The following is a 19,247-nucleotide window of genomic DNA, read 5'->3' as shown; positions in this document are numbered from 1 at the left end:
CAAATCCCCTCGCTGAGCCTCAGTTTCTTATCTGTACCCTGGGGACCTCCCAGGGGCTGCTTGTGAGGATGAAATGAAACAGTTCAGAAGCATCACGTACCTGGGAGCTTCGTGAAGTATGAGTGTGTGTTCAGGTCACCTGTAATGGGAGTACAGGGGTGGGAGGACTCAGGAGACCTTGGGACCCTATGTGGGGAAACGGCCCCAAGAATGGAGAGGAAACTGCCCAAGGTCACACGGTCAGTTGATGAGCTGGGCTTTCTGTTAGGCCCTGTCCTACCAGCCTTCCTGCATCAGCAGAACATTTGGTACTATCCGGCTGATCAGCTAGATCTGGCCTGTGCTCTGTTCCCCCAGCCTGTGCCCCACTAGCCAAGCTGAACCACCCTGTGTGGACTCCTTTCCACAGAGTGCACAGCCCCACTTGCACGCAGAAGAAAGGGAGCCTTTTTCTCTGCTCAGAAATATCACAGGGCTGGTCCCTCTGAGCAGTGTACCTTGTCCTGTTGTGTATAAATATTCTTTAAGTGGGGCCCTGGCTTATTTCAGGGGAGGCAAGCGCCCACCCACCCCCATCAATTTGAAGACCTGTGGTCTCCCTCCAGGCCTTCGGCTTCTGGATTCTCTTTCTGGTCTCTTCCCTTTTCCCTTGTTCTCCTTCTCTGGCTTCTCTGTATTCCAGATCTCATTATCTAGTCCTTGTCTCCATCTCTTTCTCTCTTTGTCTTGGTGTCTCTCCCTTTCTCTCTCCCTCCATGGTCTCTGTCTCTTACTCTCTGTCTCTCCACTTCTCCTCTTTGTCCTTCTATCTGTTGCCACAGGTCCTGGAGCTCTCCTCCTCTTGCATGTCCCTCTCTGAGACTCTCACTGCTCTTCTCTCTACCTCCTTCTCTTTGTCGCCGCAGGTCGGTGTGCCCCACCCATCACGACCCTCCCTCCCTCCTCCTCTACTCACCCATGCCTCTGCAGATGATATGGAGGAGGCTTCCTGCAGAGAGCTGGCCAGAGGACAGCTGGAAGCCAGTGCTGAAGGGCTAAGCTGCTGGGCAGCAGCCAGGAGACCCAGGGAGCACAGGCCAGGCAGGCCGAGTCCAAACTCCATGAGGCCCTTTTGGAAACTTTCCACAACCTTCCCTGCAGGTTCCAGAATGGGTGTGGTACATTTTTCAGGATTTCTGACCCAAGAGACAAGCTTCAGCCCTGTCTGCCAGCCCCTGGGGACAACACATGCTAAACCCTGGCTCAAGGGTTGGTGCAGAGGGTGAAGCTCCCGAGGTTGGTGGAATGTGGAGAAGTATCACCAAGAGACAAGGCAGGGGATGAATGGAGGGGACTCGGGTCTCGTGGGGTAGGATGAGATCACGGAAAGGATGTGGAGTAACAGGTTTTGTCACTCATTCACTCACAAATGTTCATGGAGTCACTGCCGTCCCCCCTTCAAGTGGCTCTTTGGGAGCCATTGTTCTGACAGTCAGCTCTGGGGTATGGGAAGGTCAGTGTAGCAGCGGTAGGGAGAGGGGACCAAGGAGAACAGGATGGTTTCTGCAGAGGCTCAGGCAGCAGGTGGTAGTGGCAGGGGCAGTCCCATGTGTTTGAGAGGAAACATCAGAGGTCATTGGTGACTGAAGGAGGATGAGGAGGGAAAGGAGTCCACCCAGGGTGGTTCAGCTTGGCTGGGGAGGACTTTTCTGGAAAGCAGGGCAAGCTTGGTTGGTAGGTGCTGAGGAGCATTAGGTAAGCTGTCCACAGGTGGCTGGACAGATGAGTCTGGGCCAGGGGGACAATTCCAGAGTCATCAGCATTGTGTGGTGATTGAACCTGGCAGGGTGGATGACTTGTCCCTGGAGTGAGCGGAATGAAGAGCAAAGAGACCAAGGGCAGGACCCCAAGTGCCCTGGCATTATTAGGCAGGAGGAAAAAGCCCACGGGGAACACAGCCAGAGCCATGTGGGGTGGTGAGGAATGCACAGGGCAGGAGAGGGGCCAGGGACCTGGAGAGTGCAGCTGTCATCAACCCAACTGTGGGGTCCTGTGAGGTCAAGCCCTAGAGAGGGAGGGATGGTGGGAGCACAGGCTGGGTGTGCGTGACCACGCAGACCACATGGCATGGCGCACCTGGAGGTATACAAGGAGCAGAGGGAGGACACCATTCTCCACCCCCAGAGCAAGGGAGGAGCAGATGTGGCTTACAGCAGGAGAGGATGAGAATTTCAAAAGATCAGGATCTCCCCTGATGGCTGCCATCTTCTCCAGATATCACAAGTCTTCTGTTTAGAGCAGCAGTGGTCTGACACCCTTGAGTTGAGGGAACACAGGGAAGCACCCACCAGATCCGGGAAACACTGCCACACAGTGCTCAGGATCCAGTGGTGTCCTGAGAGGCCCTTGTGGTCAGGGCTGTGTTGGGGCCATGCCGAGGCCTAGGCCCCTCTGAATTCCTCCTTCTCCCAGCCCCAAGCCTCCAGCAGTCAGCAGATACTTGCTGCTGCTGCTCCACTGCAGCCTGATGCATGCTGCCTTCCTTGGCTACTCTTGAAATCCTCTGGGCAGACACAGAGACCAGTGTTGGACCATGAGGCCCTTATCTTTAAACTCAGGTCTCCATGGAGGCAGAGGGATTCCCTCTTTTGCCAGGAACAGAGTCCAGGGGCTTCTGACAGAGGTGTGAAGCCAGGATACTGCAGGCCATCACTGCCTGTGCCCTTCTAGCCCACCCATGCCACAGAGCAAGCCAGAAGATGGATGCTTCTGGACTAGCCAGAACTGTCAGCTCATCCATCATTCATGAGAGCTCTGGCCTTTACCTCATTAGAGCTTTATCACTTTCCCCAAGGAGCCAAAGTGCTATGGATTCATCTGATATATGGGAAAATGGAGGCTGGTCAAAGAGAAGCCACTTGTCCAGGACCATGGACTGAGGAGGAGACTCAGAGCTTGGCAAGAGCATAGGTCTTCTGTTCTCAACAGCATAAGTCAGGGCCAGAGCTCCAGAAGGGCCTGTTCATGTCTTTGCTCTCCAGGTCTCTTTTGTAGTTAGCTTCCCCCACACACCCCACTCCCATCCTAGCCTCTGCACATGCCATCCTTTCCCAAGTACCACTCTACTCTCATACTCACCTTGTTGCCTAAGCTACCCCCACAAGAAGTCCCCCCTACTCCCAAGCTGACTTGGATGTCTCCCGTGTACCCACACCAGCTGTCATGTGTCTGTCTGCATCATGCTTAGTACTCCAATCACAAGAGCCCCATTTTCAAGAAAAACTACCTGGAACGGCCCCTGCCTAGACACCACTGTCCAGTGCAAGATAGCATTCAGTGTTGGCTAAGCAAATGGAATAAATTGGTAGGGAGTGGGAGGGATGGGAGTGCCTTTCCATAATGGTGTCAAGTCAAACAAAAACCTCTGTACTGACTGAGCTAGAGGAGCCATGGACACCATGAAGTATAAACCCTCTCCGCCTGAGGAATGGGAGGGTACTGGGTGTGCCCAGGGTTTCAGCGGAGGGGATGCTGGTCCATAACATCTGGCCTTCCTAGTCCAGTGTTCTTTCCCATGATCCCCAGGTGGGACTGCAGGGACTGTGGGCGATGGGCAACCTGGGAGAGGAGAGGAGTCTGGCAGGCCACGGGGCTGTAGGACAGGCCCCTCTGCTCCAGCTATTGCACAGGCCCAGCCAGGCTTCATCTGCCCCGGAAGCCTGTCCATTCCTGCCGGCTTGTCCATTCTCTGTCCTCCTCCACCTCCCTGGAGCTGTCAGCATACTGACCTTCCTGCTTCCCACCTGTCACCACCCATCACAGGCAATCAGAGTCAGAGGGCAGAGATATCCCCCCAGGTCTGGGATGAAAGGTGAGCAGGAGCGGGGAGTGCTGCTCAGGAGAGCGGCCTCACAAGACTGACTCACAGTGGGAGGGGCCAGGGCCCTGGGCAAGCACCCAGCCAACGCACACATTGAGTAGGAGGGAGTCTGAGGACCAGGAAGCAGAGGGGCATTGCAGGATGCTGACTCCCAGCAGCCTCTGCTTTCACAGTCATTTGGCCTTTTGAGGATTGTCCCTAACCTGAACCTGGGAAAGGCTTCCCCTGAGTTCTCAGACTTCATGCCTGCATTAAAAAAAAAAAAAAAAAAAAAGACATTTCCTCTCTCTCTTCTGCAGATTTACACTAAGTTCTCCATTTGTATATTCACAGTGCCTGGTACAGAGCAGGTCACAGGGAAAGGGCATCATAAATGTTTGCTGAACAAATGAATAGTGGAGGGGGTGTTGAAGAAGACAGCTCCCCTCCCCACCACACACACTTCTGACACCACCTCTGGAGGGATCACTCTGTGTTCGTACTTCTTCTAGGCCACTTTCTGTGCCTGCTGGACCCTGCAATTAGCAGGCTTCACTGGGCTCCCCCACAGGGTTCTGAGACCTCAATGGCCATCCCAGGATATTAGTCACTGTGTGTGCTCCAGAAATGTTGGGTAGATGATAAACAAATGAATCTATGATGTTCAAACCCTACCAGTGTGTGTTGAGTTGGCACTAGGCAATGGTGATGTAGTCTCTGTCCTTAGGGACCTGTCCAGGAGACCCACAAGGACGAAGAGGACCCTACCCCCATGCTGTAGGAGGAGGCACAAGTGAGAACTTACAAAGATGAGCTGTAGGCCTGCTGGGGCTGGAGAGTTTCTTGGAGCTGGGTTTATGTGACTGCTGGAGGTTCCCCAGCCTGGACAGTCAGTGGCTGGGGTCGACTTAGTGGCAGGAGGCACAGTAATGCAACAGGAAGCTCTTGGAGCCCTTACTATGTGCCCACCATGGCTCTCTATAACCTTCACAACCAACATCCCAATCATTCCCACTTTTCAAATGAGGAAACTGGGGATTTAATCATAGCTGTGAGCAGCAGAGCCAGAATAGGAACCCAGATACGGTGACAGCAGGGCCACATCTTACCCAGGGGTCATATTGCCTTTTGGAGTCTAGGGCCTTGACTGGTGCAGCTCACTGGTCCAAACACAAACACTGGGGATGTCCCAAACCTGTCTCCACTGACAAGCAACCTGACATGTGACTGAGCCTGCTTTGTGTCTTATGTTTTAGGTCACTTTCTAGGGAACAACACTGTCATTGATGTCCTGCGGCAGGCAGGGCTGGAGGTGGACCATACTCCTGCAGGGCAGGCCATCCACAGGTAAGCAACAGGGGCCTAGAGCATCTTGGGACTGGCTGGCTTGCAGCTGCCTGTCACAGGCCATGCCTGAACACATGCTTCATGGCTGGCTACCCCTGCCTTCCTGCTCAGGCTTGAGGGTAGAGTTTTGGAAAAAAAAAAAAAAAACAATATTGTAATGGTGCCTCCTGGGGACCAACCGGACCAGGCACCTACAACTGGAGGCAGGACTGCAGGTAGGAAAGCAGAAAGGGGCCTGGTATCCAATCTTAATGGCAGGTCACAGTGGGACCAGATTTAGCAGTGGGATTTTGCAAATCCCACTAGGGAATTTTAGTGGGTAGCACTAGGATTTGCTATAGGCTTGGAATTGAAACACTGGTGAATTGGATGGGGATTGGAGGATTTGGTGGATGTCCCAGCCCTAAATCTCCATGGCGCTATGGGAGGACAAGCCACAGCCTGGCCTCTTCCCTGCATTTAGCCCCATTCCTTGGCAGCCCTGCTGTCATGCCCTCACCTGGTCCACACCTTCCTGCCTGCACCCTCTCCATTGCTGCCTCTGGTTTTCCTGCCAGGACACACCCACCCATCACCCCTGACTTTTGTGCCAGGCACACCCACTCTGCTCATGGAACCACTGTTCCCCATCTTCTCTTCCTGTCCCCTGTTTCCTGCCCTATCCCCAACACCAAGTTCAGGAGCTGCCCAAGGACAGGGACCAGCTCAGTCTGTCTATGGGTCCTCAGCATCAGCACCAGGAAAGAGTCAGGTTTTAGATCCCATGCAGTCCCTGAGGTCAATGTCAGGATGCTCAAACCTCAGGGTTCAGTGAAGCCCACTCTCTATCCATTACACCAAAACCTTCTTCACCAACCTGCAAGGGGGACCACAGCATGACTTAAGGTTATAACCCTGTCCTTAAGGTTATAAGACCCAGGGACCGAAAAAAACTTGAATAGTCACAGCAGGTCACTAATGGCTGCTTACTCTGTACAGAGCTCTAAGGGCTCCTTCTAACTCCTAACTTGTTATCTTCACAACAACCTCGCAGTGGAGGAACTGTGTGTCCCCATCTTGATAAGTGAAAGAACCCAGAGAGGTGAAGGCAAACTCAGCTCATGTAAGTGACAGCCTGGCTCTGGGCCTCCTGAGCTCCTAACTTCTCTTTATACCAACTCTGGAGGTTGGAGTGGGGGCTCTGGAAGGACTGAGACCTTGATCTTCAGAGACATGAGCTGCTGATCTCCTAGCTGCAGACCATACTTCCCTGGCTCCATGGCATTCCTAAAGGAACTTTTAAACATTGGCACTGAGCCTCCTCCCCAGTGCATCTTCTGCATTAACCTGAAAGATCGCTCTTCCTGCAGGAACCATTTGAACCCAGCACAAAGCAATTTGTGTGGGGGCGGGAGGCCAGCAGTCTTGCTTAAGAGGTGGAGAATCCAAGGTAGTTTCAGGGTCAAGACATTCCTCAAGTTCCCTCCTCTCCCCTTGCCTCCCCCTCCCCGCACATCCCTGAAGGTCTTTCCTAAAAGCTCATTGTGTGTGGCCTGGCCAGGGCAGAGAAGGCTGGCAGGCTCTGAGGCTGGGGAGCCTCCTATTCATCTTGGAAACCAGGCCTTAATGGAGGAGTCCCCCACTGCACCCCCACGGGCTCTGCTCTGCGGGTTCTCAGCCTCGTCTCCTGCACAGGGAGCAAGTGGGGGTGGGGACGCTGAGTAGGCTCCAACAATAAAAACCATCCTCAGCCACAGGTGCTTCCTGGATCTATCTTTTTGTCTGACTGTTTTGAATTATCTCCCCAACAGCTGCGACATCTCCTAGCAGCCTGGACCCTGGGAATCTGGGGTTGCCATGGGGGCTGGGAGAGGACAGGCTGAGCTGATGGCCTTTTTTCCATCAAAGCAAGAGATGCCCCTCACCCATTGTGCTGGGAGAATGGAGTGGGGGGACAGGCTGCAGGACTGTAAGCGGCCTTGGGTACCACCTACCCTTGCAAGCTGCCTGCTCAGAAACCGCTCCTGAAACCGCTCCTGAAACCACTCCCAACCTTCTCCCAGGGTTGGATGTCCCCAAAAGGAATTCCACTGAGGCTACTGAGGAGAGAGAATAAAAGTGGGGAGAGCAGAGGATGTTCCCAGCCTGGGGCCTATGTGTGTACCCCTGTATGGACCATGAATTCCACAGGCATGCCTACGTGACACTTCAGTGCCTGCCCAACAGGCAGGTCCTTTTGCTGATGGACAACATCAGAGACAGGTGCGTTAGGAGACAGGCCCTATTCTAAGTGCTGTGCCTGTGTTCACCTACATCATTCTCCTGCCCCGCGAGGCACAGGCTGTCGTAGCCCTGTTTTTAAGGAAGCACACTGTAGACAACTCGCCTACTGTCCCTCAGCCAGATCTGTGGATGTGTGAGACCCTGACCTTGATCAAGATCAGACATGCCCATAGACCTCACTGCCTCCTAGTCTAGGCTCACATGTCACCCTTTGGTCCCTGACCAGCACCCTCTCTCCCTTGGGTTCTCAATCTGTCTCTATTTTCTTCTCAGCAGTTGTGGCCATCTGATGTCCTATATGTTCGACTCTTGTCTTCTGCTCCGAAATAGAAGTTCTAAGAGGGCAGGGACAGTATCTGTTTTGGTCTGTGCTGATATTTAATTCCTAGAAGAGTGTCTGGTACCAAGTAGGAGCTTAATATATATTTATTGACGACATAGGTGAAAGGCGGAATCGGTGCCCCATCTCTCATACCAGATGACGGTGTTCCTGGGCTTCTTCTCACAGGGCCGGGCAGGGTGTCTTTGCATTTTTTTTTTCCTCCCCAGTGACTTTCCCACAGAATTGCTTTCCCTGTCACATATGCATGACACGCTCCTGTGCTGTTCCCCTTTCCAGCCCTGCTGCTGGGAGCCCAGTGCCCGCTCCTGAGGGGACCTCAACCAGCCCTGCCCCAGCCACCCCAGCTGCCGCTGTCCCTGCAGCACCCTCAGTGACCCCCACCACCCCGCCTGAGGAGGATGACCCAGCCCTGTCCCCACACCTCCTGCTCCCTGACAGCCTCAACCAGCTGGAGGAGTTTGGACGGCAAAAGAAGTGGCACAAGAGGCAGAATAAACACCAGCGACCGCGGCAATTCAATGACCTCTGGGTCCGCATCGAGGACAGGTGAAGAGGACAGGGGTGGGTGGCCCAGGAGCTGGATATGGACACTCCCTCCCATGCCCCCAAGGTGGGGTGCACGGTCACCAGGCGAGCCCTGCTCTGAGCAAGTGGGGCAGGGGATATCCGAGTGGAAACTCCTGGGCTGCCTCTTCCCTCTCCACAAAGGATTCCTTGGGGGTTTTTAGAGCACATCCACGTCTGATTTTGCAGATTTAGTTCCAAGACAAAAGCAAGAACAATTCTCTGCTCTTTTATAAGTGAAGCTCCGGTGCAAAGGAGCCTGCTTTACACTTGGCCGCCCTGGGCCACCTGTGGTGTGCCAAGCAGTTTCTAGTTGTCCCATGGACAGAGGGAGCACCTAGTAACAAACAGGACATGCTTGCTAGGCCAAAAGCTCCTTGTGCCTGAAAAATCTAAGTGGTGACATCCAGGCACGGAGGCTGCTAAGGGGACTCCACTTTGAGAGAGATGAGACAGACAATGGCTGTCTAATGCTGGGGACTCCATCTCAAAAGCAGTCCTAGTAAACCTTGTGTAAATGGTCAGGTACAGATCGTCCTAACATACTGAGATCCCTCCGTCCTCTTTCTGTGTGTTCCTCCTGCCACCAAAACCATCCCCTCTCAGCCTGTCCGTCACCAGAACTTCTGCTGTCACCAAGACTCTCTCTGCTGTCCTCTGCCTGCAGTCTCTACAGAGCAGTCTCCTTACATTCCTGTTTAGCAGCCATCTCCATATACAGAGAATAGTTTCCCTAGAATACCAGGGAAGTCCCAGGGAGGGACTGTCAGTATACCCCAGATCCCGTGCCCCCAGCAGTGGGCCCTTGGAATCCAGAGTCCAATCTGTACCCTAAAGATATCATCCAGAATTTTCCTCAGCAACCTGGACAGAATCACCTTGGGTAACTTGTTAAATAAACAAATCCCCAGGCCCCACCACAGACATAATGAATCAGGATCTTCGGGGCAGAGGCCTGGGAAGCCCGTGTGAATGTGCACCTGGAGATTCTTCCCAGTGTCTTTGGGAAACACTTGCTCAACTCTGCACTTATGGAGGATAAACCAAGGGGAAGGCTCTGTCTAGGGCCACCCAGGGAAGCAGGAGCTGCTCCCTACACTTGCCACTACATGGTTCTCCCATAGCCCGATCACTGAGCCTTTGACAGAAAAGTCGACGTATCAGCCCCCTGCCATAAAGCGGAGGGTGTGCACTATCTTAAAAAAAAAAAAATCTTGGAACAAAAATGAGTTGAGCTTTGTAGCCTTTGGGCATGGGTTTCAAAGCACCTGGCTTAGTGTACTGGAAATGTACTTCCATCGAGCTCTCCCTGGCCCTACCTATCTGAGGTAGAGGCATCGCTGTAGCTATATTTATTGCAACATATGGGCCACCCCTGTCTAATCAGGAGCCAGGGCAGAGAGCTGCAGGGAGTGCCTTTCTTCGGTGGTGGGCAGGGTTTTGTATGCTGCCAAGAAGGCAGGGGCAAGAGAAAGAGCTGGCAGCCATTAAGGGTTCCAATTAGGCTGGGCATTCATGTCCACAATCCAGGGTGACCAGGAGTCCCGCCAGAGGTGGGTCCAACCCATGAGGTGACAGAGGGCTGGGCTGTCAGCTCCAGCCATGGGCCCCCAGCCCCTAACCACGTCTGAAAGGTAAATGTGGGCAAATGACTCCAAACGGTTTCCTTTTCACAACATGTCGATCTGAAACACAGAGCCTGGTTTCACAAGAAAAATAGCTTTTCTTTGGCAAGAGGGAGCCCCTTCTCTATCCCAACAGGTAAATTGTGGTTGGCCAACTTTCCTCCATCTGGTCAGGTTGGAGAAGGAAGTTTCCACCAAAGGCAGCCTGTTTGTTAAATTTCTCACTGCTTCTTGGGGTAAGCAGGGCCTGAGCTCCCCAAGAGGCCCAGTGCAGGGCACAGGCTCCATACCTTCCAGGGATCCCCAAATTTCCAAGAAGAAGCAGAGGAGCTACACACTTGTAGCCCTTTGATCAAATCATTTTCTTTGGAGCTTTAATTTATTCAGTTTTCTCATTTTCTTTCCCCCAAATGCTCTCTGTCAACTCTCCCTGCTCATCTTCCTCCTAGGATCCTGCAGCAGGGTCCTAATGGGTCCCCTGGCCCCAGGCCTCGCCCTCCTGCATTGTTCTTGCTCTGTTGGAGCTCCTGCAGGGTTCCCACTGCCAGGAAAACTTGCCCAGTTATAGGAGCCTCGCCTTTCCTGCCTCCCCAGCTGCCTCTCTTCCCCCAGGTACTGTCAGGTCCAACCCCCGTGGGCCATGTAAAGGCCCCAGTGCGCCAGGCCCAGCCCTCCACCCTGTTGTACCTGCTTCCCTCTCTGCTCCGGGTGAGGTGCAAGTGGCCTTTGTGGAGCTCCCACTCTGCCAGGTGCTGACATCCATCATGGTCTACTTCTGCCAAGAGTCACAGAAGGCAGGCCAGTTTCACAAGCAAGGAAATAGATGTAGCCAATCAGGGAACTTCCTTCAGACCATACAGAAAGTCACAGAGAGGCAGAACCCGAATCCGGGTCTGTCCAACACTAAGGGCCACATTCATCACCCACTGCCATGGAGTGTCCTTCCCATCCTTGCCTGGCTGAGCTCGCCCCTCCTCCCCTAGCACCCTTGTGGCAGCTCTTGTCCTGGTACCATTGCCACAGGTTCCTCTACTTGTATTTCTAGGCCAGGGGGCCCTGGGGACCAGATCTGATTTGGACGGCTCTGAGTCACCTGAGGCCTTGCTGGGTGTTTGCTGAGTGTACTCATGAACACGAGGAGCCAGGGGTGTGGGCTGTAAGTGCCTGGCCGGAACGCCACCTGGAGCAAGCTAGCTTCCCCTCGCCCCTCATTACCCAAGATGTAAACAGAGTAGAGGAAGTTTAGAGAAGCAGCAGCCCGTGGCAGGATGATTTATGGGTATCCATGGAAAGGGCCAAGAGTGTGTCTGCAGATGGCTGCATGGCAACAGAGCTTTCTCTGGGATCCTCGGCCTCTGAGAGCCAGAGGTGGGCAGCAGGGTGGGGTGTGACCAGGGCAAGCCAAGGTAGAGGCCATTCCCAAGCCATGTGAGCCCTGTGGAAACCCTTCCACATCTTCTTCTATGCAATTAGGGCCTTGGCTGGTCTTTGGAGGTCATGCCAGCTCTATTCTCCAAGTCTCTATTCTCTGTATCTCCGAGCACACAGATACCTATGCACACATAGGAGCATATATCGGGGTGGAGGATTGTATCAATAAGGGAACAGAGTGGCTGACCCACTCTGTAGAGAAGAGGACAGCTTCTGAGCGCTGGGCAGGACCAAGGCAAGACTGCCCAAAGGGAGCATCAGTAAGTGATGGAGGCAGAGGCTTGGCGAGTGCCATCAAGCAAGTGCAGAGGGTGCAGGACACATAGGAGCCAGGTCCATTGCCCTCTGGGCTTCAGTTTCCCCTGAAGTTTGAGCAGATGGACAAAGCCCTCAAAGAGAGGAGGAAGCACAGTGTTCCTATCCTGGGGGGCTCTTCACACCTCCTGTTGGCCTTCCCCTCCTGCCCAAGTTCTTGGGCTCTGGTTTTTCCTAACACAAGCAGATCTTTTTCTGGGATGGTCCGAGTCTCCATGTGAGCCTAAGATCCTATGTAATTTAGAGGTGGAAGATGCCCCCTAAGATGTGAGAAACAGAATCACCAAATGAATAAACATACAAATTCTTCCCCACCCTGCATCTGCTCTGGGGTTTAGACATCAAGTGAGATGATGCCCATAGGCACTGAGCTGACCTCAAACCAGCAATAACCAGCAGTGCCACTGGGCCAGCTGCCTCTAATGTTGATCCTTGACTTACAAGTCTCTGGTCCGGGATCCCCAGCTCTCCCCAGTTGCTGCCTGAAATGCTGTAGCATGTCTTAGACTAAAAGCTTTAATTAAATGAGCCATCGAGAGAGTGCTGTGAACTCCCCCCCAGGCTCTCAGGGACATTTTCGGCACATACTGGTTTCCCAGTCTTGTGGTTAGTGTTGCTGGGGGACAGGGACAGATGGCTTCTCGGGGTGGTATCACTGAAAGAGCCCTTGAGCCTCAGCTCCTAAGTAAACCTCTTTTCTCTGAGCCCCAGTTTTTCATCTCAGGGACGGGCAGGCCCTTCCAGCTATGGTCTGCTATGAAGCTGTTTGAAAACATGCCAGTCCACAGGCTAAAGGAGGAATGAAGGTGTTCCCAGCATAAGAGACTATGCAGAAAAGGTGTGAAGCTGGCAGGACCCAGATGCCAGGAAGTGGAGCTGCAGGCACAATGGACACATTGGGTCTCTGCCTCGGTCTTCCTGCTTGGCCAGAGAGGCAGAAGCCCAAACCAGAACCACAATGGGGTCTCTTCCTCAGGTGGCAGGGCTCCCATCACCCAGGCCCTGTATGCCCCAAAGCTGGTCTTCCTTACATCTCTATGAAGCTTTCTAAGGAGCTCCCCAGGCATAGGCACCAGGCCCTTGTATCAGCAAGGAATTCAAGGCAAGAGTTGCCCAGCGCCTCGAACCGGATGGCTCTCAGAGACCTCTAGTGCTGAAGTTTGCCTCTGCTCCAGGGACCCCTTTGGAGGAGACTCGGGTCAACAGCCGACATTGTCTCTGCTTTTCTGTGCTCCCGCCCTGGGCTTCTGCCTAAGGTCATCCTTCTGGTTTTTATCATTGGAAAATGTTTTAAAGATCCCGGGTTCCTGCTCCTTCATTGTATAGACAGGAAGGCTGAGCCTGAGGACAGTGCCTGCCCAAGTCACACAGCAAGACAGGAACACAGCCCAGGCCAGCGCAGGGCTTCTACCTTCCACCCTGGCCGAGGGACACTTTCCATTCCAGGGGCCCTGTCTACCCAGAGCAGACTTCCCCTTGGTGCCAGGCATCTGTGGAGCCTGGGAATGCTCAGAGTGTTTGCTTTGGCCCCAAGGCCGCTCTGCCATGAGAGAGTTTTCTCCAGCATGAGCCTGGGGGTGGCGGGCAGGGATCTGGACGGGGTGGGGTGGGGGGACGGACTGAGTTTTGTGAACACAGTGGGCTGGGGAGGTGAAGTAGGGGCATTTGGAGGGGCTCATCCCCCTCCCCAGTCCCACCTCATTTCCCTGGGACTCCTTCCAAGCAATAAAAACCCCACTCAGGCTCCAAGGGGGAGTTTTCAAAGTGTGAAAGAAAATGCCTTCGGGCGCCTGGTGAGACTAGTTCTCATAACTCCTACTTGGTTTTGCCTTCCGTCCGGGGCCAGCCTGGGTCCCGGCTCCAACTGCCTCACAGGGCACACCAGCCCGCTGCCCAGAGCCAGCTCTCTGAGCCTCCCCGCTGTTCAGGCTGGAACGACAGGGCAGCAGCTAGGAAGGAATTTTTATGGACTCTGTGTTGTGTGTGTTTTTTGGTTTTAGTTTTTCTTTTCATTGGAAAAGAAAGGAAGGCGAGGGGCTGAGTTAATGGCCCTGCCAGGCACAGACACTGGTCCCTCCAGGAGCTGAGGCCTTACAGGGCCTCAGTCGACCCTGGCAGCCTCCACCCAGGGCTGTGCGAGGTCTCAGCAAGAAGACAGCACTTCCCCAGGCTGTGCATCGTGTGCTGGCTCACACCTCAGGCAGGGACAGTGCCTTGGCAGCTTGGGCTGGAGGGGACAGACGGCCCCTGCACATCCTATCTTTTGTAGGAAGCCTCATCTCCTTCAACCTCAGTTTCCTCATCCTGGAAGTGGGAATTTAAAAGAACATGATGCAGGTGGTCGCTTCGAGCACACCGTCTGCCGGCACATAGTGTGGCTCATCAATAAGAGATGTCATTGGTGGTGGAGACATAGGCACAAATAGAACACTGCCCTTAAATTAGCCCCCACCATCTGCCGCTGCCTGGCTACCAGGCATTATCCTAAGACACATTAAAACCCATTCAAACCTCAGATAATATGTCTCCACCACTCACTGAGTTCAATGGGAGGTGCGCAAGGTTTTGTGGAACCTTAACTCTGCCAGATGGCATTGAGGGATACAGGACAGATCAAAGAAGTCCTCCAGGGAAGAGGCAGGCCTTTGAAGGTGAATGGGACAATGACAGTAAGGCAGAGAGTGTGACTGAAGAGGCACTGTGTAGGGAAACTGTGAAAGGTGAAGTCACCCTCATGGGAATAGATCGTGATGGGTCTCTGGTGGCGAGAAGCCAGCACCCACAGGAGGCAAGGCACCCTGGATTCCAAGAGTTAAAAGGAGCATTAGAAGCCATTGGCCCACCCAATTCCACAGGCACACTTTGCAGGAACGCTGTGCCTCTGTCCTCTGGGTGGGACAAGGTTTTGCTCTCTCCTCTCACGATAGCTCCTCTGGGGCTTTCCAAAGACCAAGGTTCTGGTATATCCCATCTGTAGGCTCCAGGTTGGAAAGAGACCTTGAGCAAGATTAAGCATGAGGGCAGCATGGGGCCGGAGAGCCAGGGAGGGTAAGGACCCTTTCCTGTCCTGAGATCCAGAAGGCCTGGACTGGTACCCAAAAGCCATTTGGATTCCCACTCTCAAGCTGAGGTGTCATCCTGAACCTATATGGAGACAGGGGAGTGCTTGCTGACCCCTGGGTTTCCTGGAGGCTGGGTCTGAGCTGTGTGGGAGGCTCTCAGCCAGGATGGGGCTCTGCTGGGGATTATTCCAGGGTTTGCCATGGTCTTAATGACCCAGCCCAAAGAAACATAGGCCAGGGGTACCCCCAGATGACAGCAGCCTGTCAGGGATGGAGGCAGACATCAGGAAGAAGGCAGTGAGCCACATGGAAGAGGCTACCCATGCACAGAACCTGTGCCAACTGCCCTGCCTCACATCTACCAGCCTGCCCCCTAGGCTGCCCAGGGAGGGGTGAGCCTCCTAGCTGCCCACCTGCTAATAACTGCCTAAGTACACAGGGTAACGGTGGCCCCTACCTCCTAGTGCCATCCTGAGTACAAAGGTTAAGATATGGCCAGTGCTTCACACAGGAGCAGGGCCCTGTGGGTACTTGCCTCAACTACTAGGTGTGCCCTCCCCATGGGCAAATCTTCCTGGCTGCAATGTCCCCACTCCCTCAAGACCTTCCTGGTTGAATCACAGCCTCTCTGTGCTCCTGTTGCACACAGGCCCTGCCGTCCCCCTCTGGGTGTGATGGGGTTTGTGGATTCCTTTGTTCTCATCTTCATCCAGCTCCCTGTAAGCAGGTTTGATCATTGCTTGGGGTCCGTTCCTTCATGGCAGTGCCTGCTCCTCTTCTCCACTTTTCTATCAGACTTCTCCCCTGTGGTCTCTCTTTGTCATCCTCTGTCATTGCCTCCTCTCCTCCCCGTCCCTACCTTTCCCTCTGTTTTCATCCATTTCCCATCTGTCTCTTTCCTGGTCCTGAGCTCCACTGGGCCCTGCCTCCCCGCTCCAGCTTCCCAAGGCCCCATGGGCTGGGCTCAGCCTGCAGAGTCCTCCTGCCTGTCTCCCCTTGTTTCCCTGTCTCCCTCCCTGTTTCCCTCCTCCTCTGCCACACAGGCTTTCTTGAGGCGAGAATCTCACTGGTTACCTCTGAAAATGGTCTCTGTTTTCATAAGTTCATGGAGGATGGCACCTATCACTCTGTGCTGTGCAAAGTGAGCTGGGCCTAGTGCCCCATTGTCATGCCACCCCACTTTCCCCTGTGGCTTGGCCATCAGGGAGCCTCTCTGAGCCCCAGTTTCCTAAAGTGCTGAAAGGGAGACCCATTTTGAAGGTTTGCTTTGAGAACCAGAAACATGGCTTTTAAAGTGCCCGGCTAAGGGGTAGTTTGACAGATGGTGGTGTAGTGATGCGCACAATAAGAAGGTAGCGTGCTTCATTTTCTGTCTCTCGGCAGCTGGGAGGGGAAGCAGCAGGAGGCAGGGGCACCTATGGCCTGGTGTGGGGGCTCAGTACTTCAGGTACCCCAGAGCTGTCTCCTTCCTAGCACTGTACCTCTTTCTGCCTGGGACCCAGTCCTGTGAACGGTGATAGGTGATCTGGCCTGACACCCGGCACAGGAGAGTGTGACTTCCAGAGCTCACCTGGGCAGCTCATCTTCCCTCTCCACGCCCCTGTTTCCTTCCCCCTTTTAATCTAGTCCAGTCCAAGCCCCAGGGCAAGGCTCTGATGGTCACTCTACTGTCTGTTTCCTCCCTTCCAGCACCACCGCCTCGCCACCCCTGCTGCCCCTCCAGCCCACCCCCAGCTCTGGGACCGCCAAGACCCCCTTCCAGCTCTCGGACCAGCCCCAGCAGCAGGACCCAGCAGGGCCCGCCAGCAGCTCAGCGCCCACCCTGGGCCTCCTCCCCATCCTCACCGCCACCGTGGTGGCCCCCTTCCTGCTGCACAATCTGGGGCCCTCCTGACTTCTGCCACCCCGTGCAGAAGCCAGAGAAACAACACGAGGGTCCTCGGCCACACCCCACCGCTCTGGGGCATGTCCAACCCCTCTGGGGCAGTCCAGTCGGGACCCATTAGAACACTAGAGCTTTATTTTACCCAAGTTACATCTTCTTTTTTGTAGAAGGTCTTAATTTCCCATAGTGCTATGGGGCTCTTTTGTAAAATATGTGTCCATATTAAAAGAGAAAAATGTATTTATTCTACCGATAAAACTATTTTTATGTGGCCTATGTTATAACTCCTGAATTAGCCCCAACATCATCAACTCAGGGGTGGGGATCCCCGGTTGTCAAGACATCTATGACCTCGTGTGGACCGTGGCTGTCAACCGGCTTGCTCCTGGATGGCAGAAGCCTCCTGACTCTGGCTTGGCTTCTCCCACTGCGGGAGCTCCGAGGGTGGGGCCAGCAAATAGGCTTAGCTTTTGTGAAGCTGGATTTTGGGAGCCGGAAGTGTGAACGCTGGCCATCCTTCCCTCCCCTGGATGCATCCCGGGGCCTGGAAGACACATTGAGAAAAAGAATGCTGCTATTTTAAAACCCCTGAGCGTCTGTGAACTGGCCCTCCAGACCTCTCGGTGAGTATTTCAACCAAAGTGCAGGGGTACGGAGGGAGGCGTTCCCAGTGCCACAGAGCAGATGCCACGGTGAGATCCAAAGAGAGCGAGTTGGGGCTGCCCAAGGTCGGGATGCCAATGGGAGAGCAAAACACTGGTCTCCAGGCCTCTGTCTGGCACTGTTGTTCCAGCTTGGGTTAAAGAAGGGCTGTTGAAGACTCGGCTAAGTAAAACCAACTGGGCTTAAAGAAAGAAATGGGTATAGAAGGCAATTTCAGGGACAGGGCTCTAGGGGTCACCTGTTATGATAATGACACTGGTGATGAGAGCTGCCATTTGTCCAAATCCTACAGCATGGCGGGCACTTGGCACATTCACTTCATCACGGATCCTCATGCCAGTGCTGAGATGTGATGATTTCCATTTCACAGATGAGAAAACTGAGCCCCACCCCCAAAGAGGTGAAGGAACTTGTGCAAGGTCACCCAACTCTAGATCTGTGTGACACAAAAGTGATTCTTGTCTTGCGGTCCATGTTCTCTCTGCCCAGGGAAGCTCTAAAGGAGGCAGAGCTCACCAAACTGGGACATGCCCAAGCTACAACCCTTCCCATGCCAGCCGAGTGACCATTTGACTAGTTATTCCTATTGGTCTCTATGACCTAAGAGCTTTGGCAACAGCATGTGCTATGTGTCCTGTGCCCCGACTTGTCAAATCTTGGAGCCAAGGAGAGACTTTCCTGCCAAATCAGAGGCTGGAAGTGGGGTACAACCAGGAGGGCCCTGAAAGACAGAGCAGCCATGTGGGGACAGGCAGGCAGCTGAGACTAAGACAGACTTAGCCAACCCCTCTGTACCCAAGGTGGTGGCTCAAGAGACAGAGAACCCAGGTAGGCTGACTCTGAGCCTGGACCTCTGAGCTGATCTGGGGCTCACTAATTATATTCAGAGTCCTAGATCTTGCAAAAGGGGGGAAGAAAAAAAAACTCTCACTTGATAAATCATAATAATAGTAAGAGCAATAATGAGGCCCAGAGGAGGGAGATACTTTTCCAAGGCAACACAGCTAGGCAGGCCTACTGACTCCAGCCCAGTGCTACTCAGCTTCTCTATACATAGTTTTCCTGGCAGACTTGGAGGTATCTGATTGGCCCCAGTGTCATTAGGCCCAGTTTGGCATCTGTCTCTGTTCTGAGGCAGCAAAATTTGGGACCACTTGTTGGATGGCCAGAGGTTTCACCGACATCCTGGCAGGCAACTGAATTCTTTCTAGCTCAGTCCCAGCGGACGAGTTTGAGCCTGAGACCTGGCAAGAGCTAGGATCTCTGCTTCAGAGAGTCCATCCCAGCCCCATGGGCACCAAGCTCTAAACTGAACTTGACCTCAGCCAGGACTGGAGTCAGTTTATGCTTGGCAAAAAAAAAAAAAAAAAAAAATGTGACTTCCTATTTCTGAGCAGGAAAGGGCTTAGCTGACTTATAAAGCAGGCTCAGAAGTTGGACATCAAACGGATCGTGCAGAGCGCTATTGGGATGAGATAAGTGTAAAGGAATTAGAAACACACAGGCCAGATTCCCCTCTGTTTGGGGCAGAGAATGGCATGAGATGATGGAGATTGAGCTTGAGGTTAATTAAAGATGAAGCATTTGGGGAAACAGTCCAGGCACCTGACTGTGCCCAGATCTGTGCCAGGAACAGGGCCAAAAAGGTGAATTAACGCAGCATGTAATTACAGAGCACATGCAGGGCCCGGCTCACAGCACTTGGGGCTGAATGCAACCACCCTTCCTCGTCTGCAGAGTCTCACTATCAAGATGGGAAGGGCAGCCCCATCCAGCTGGTGCTCTGCTGGCCCCCGACTTTAGGCCCATTCAGCCCTCATCTTTCCAGATCCTCCCACTGGACCAGAGGGCGATTTCAAACTCTCCCTCAACCAGTCATGTGTTTATAAAAAGGCGAATGTAGCCTACAGAT

The 19,247-nt window shown here is 53.7% G+C and overlaps 1 protein-coding gene across 1 annotated transcript in view; it reads left to right on the top strand.

Moving 5' to 3' along the window:
- The window catches only part of Trabd2b (TraB domain containing 2B), a 212,643-nt gene extending 195,693 nt beyond the window's left edge, over positions 1–16,950 (top strand). The window contains exons 5-7 of the mRNA XM_026410679.2: positions 5,095–5,185; positions 8,067–8,336; positions 16,477–16,950. Coding sequence (XP_026266464.1) covers positions 5,095–5,185; positions 8,067–8,336; positions 16,477–16,681 — 566 coding nt within the window. The 3' untranslated portion in view covers positions 16,682–16,950. The remainder of the gene's footprint in view (positions 1–5,094; positions 5,186–8,066; positions 8,337–16,476) is intronic.
- The last annotated feature ends 2,297 nt before the right edge of the window (positions 16,951–19,247 follow it).

This window comes from Urocitellus parryii, chromosome 11 (genome assembly GCF_045843805.1).
Source record: "Urocitellus parryii isolate mUroPar1 chromosome 11, mUroPar1.hap1, whole genome shotgun sequence".
NCBI classification, from domain to species: Eukaryota; Metazoa; Chordata; class Mammalia; order Rodentia; family Sciuridae; genus Urocitellus; species Urocitellus parryii.
The sequence above is the reverse complement of the archived record's forward strand: the minus strand, read 5'-3'. Positions and strand labels throughout refer to the sequence as shown.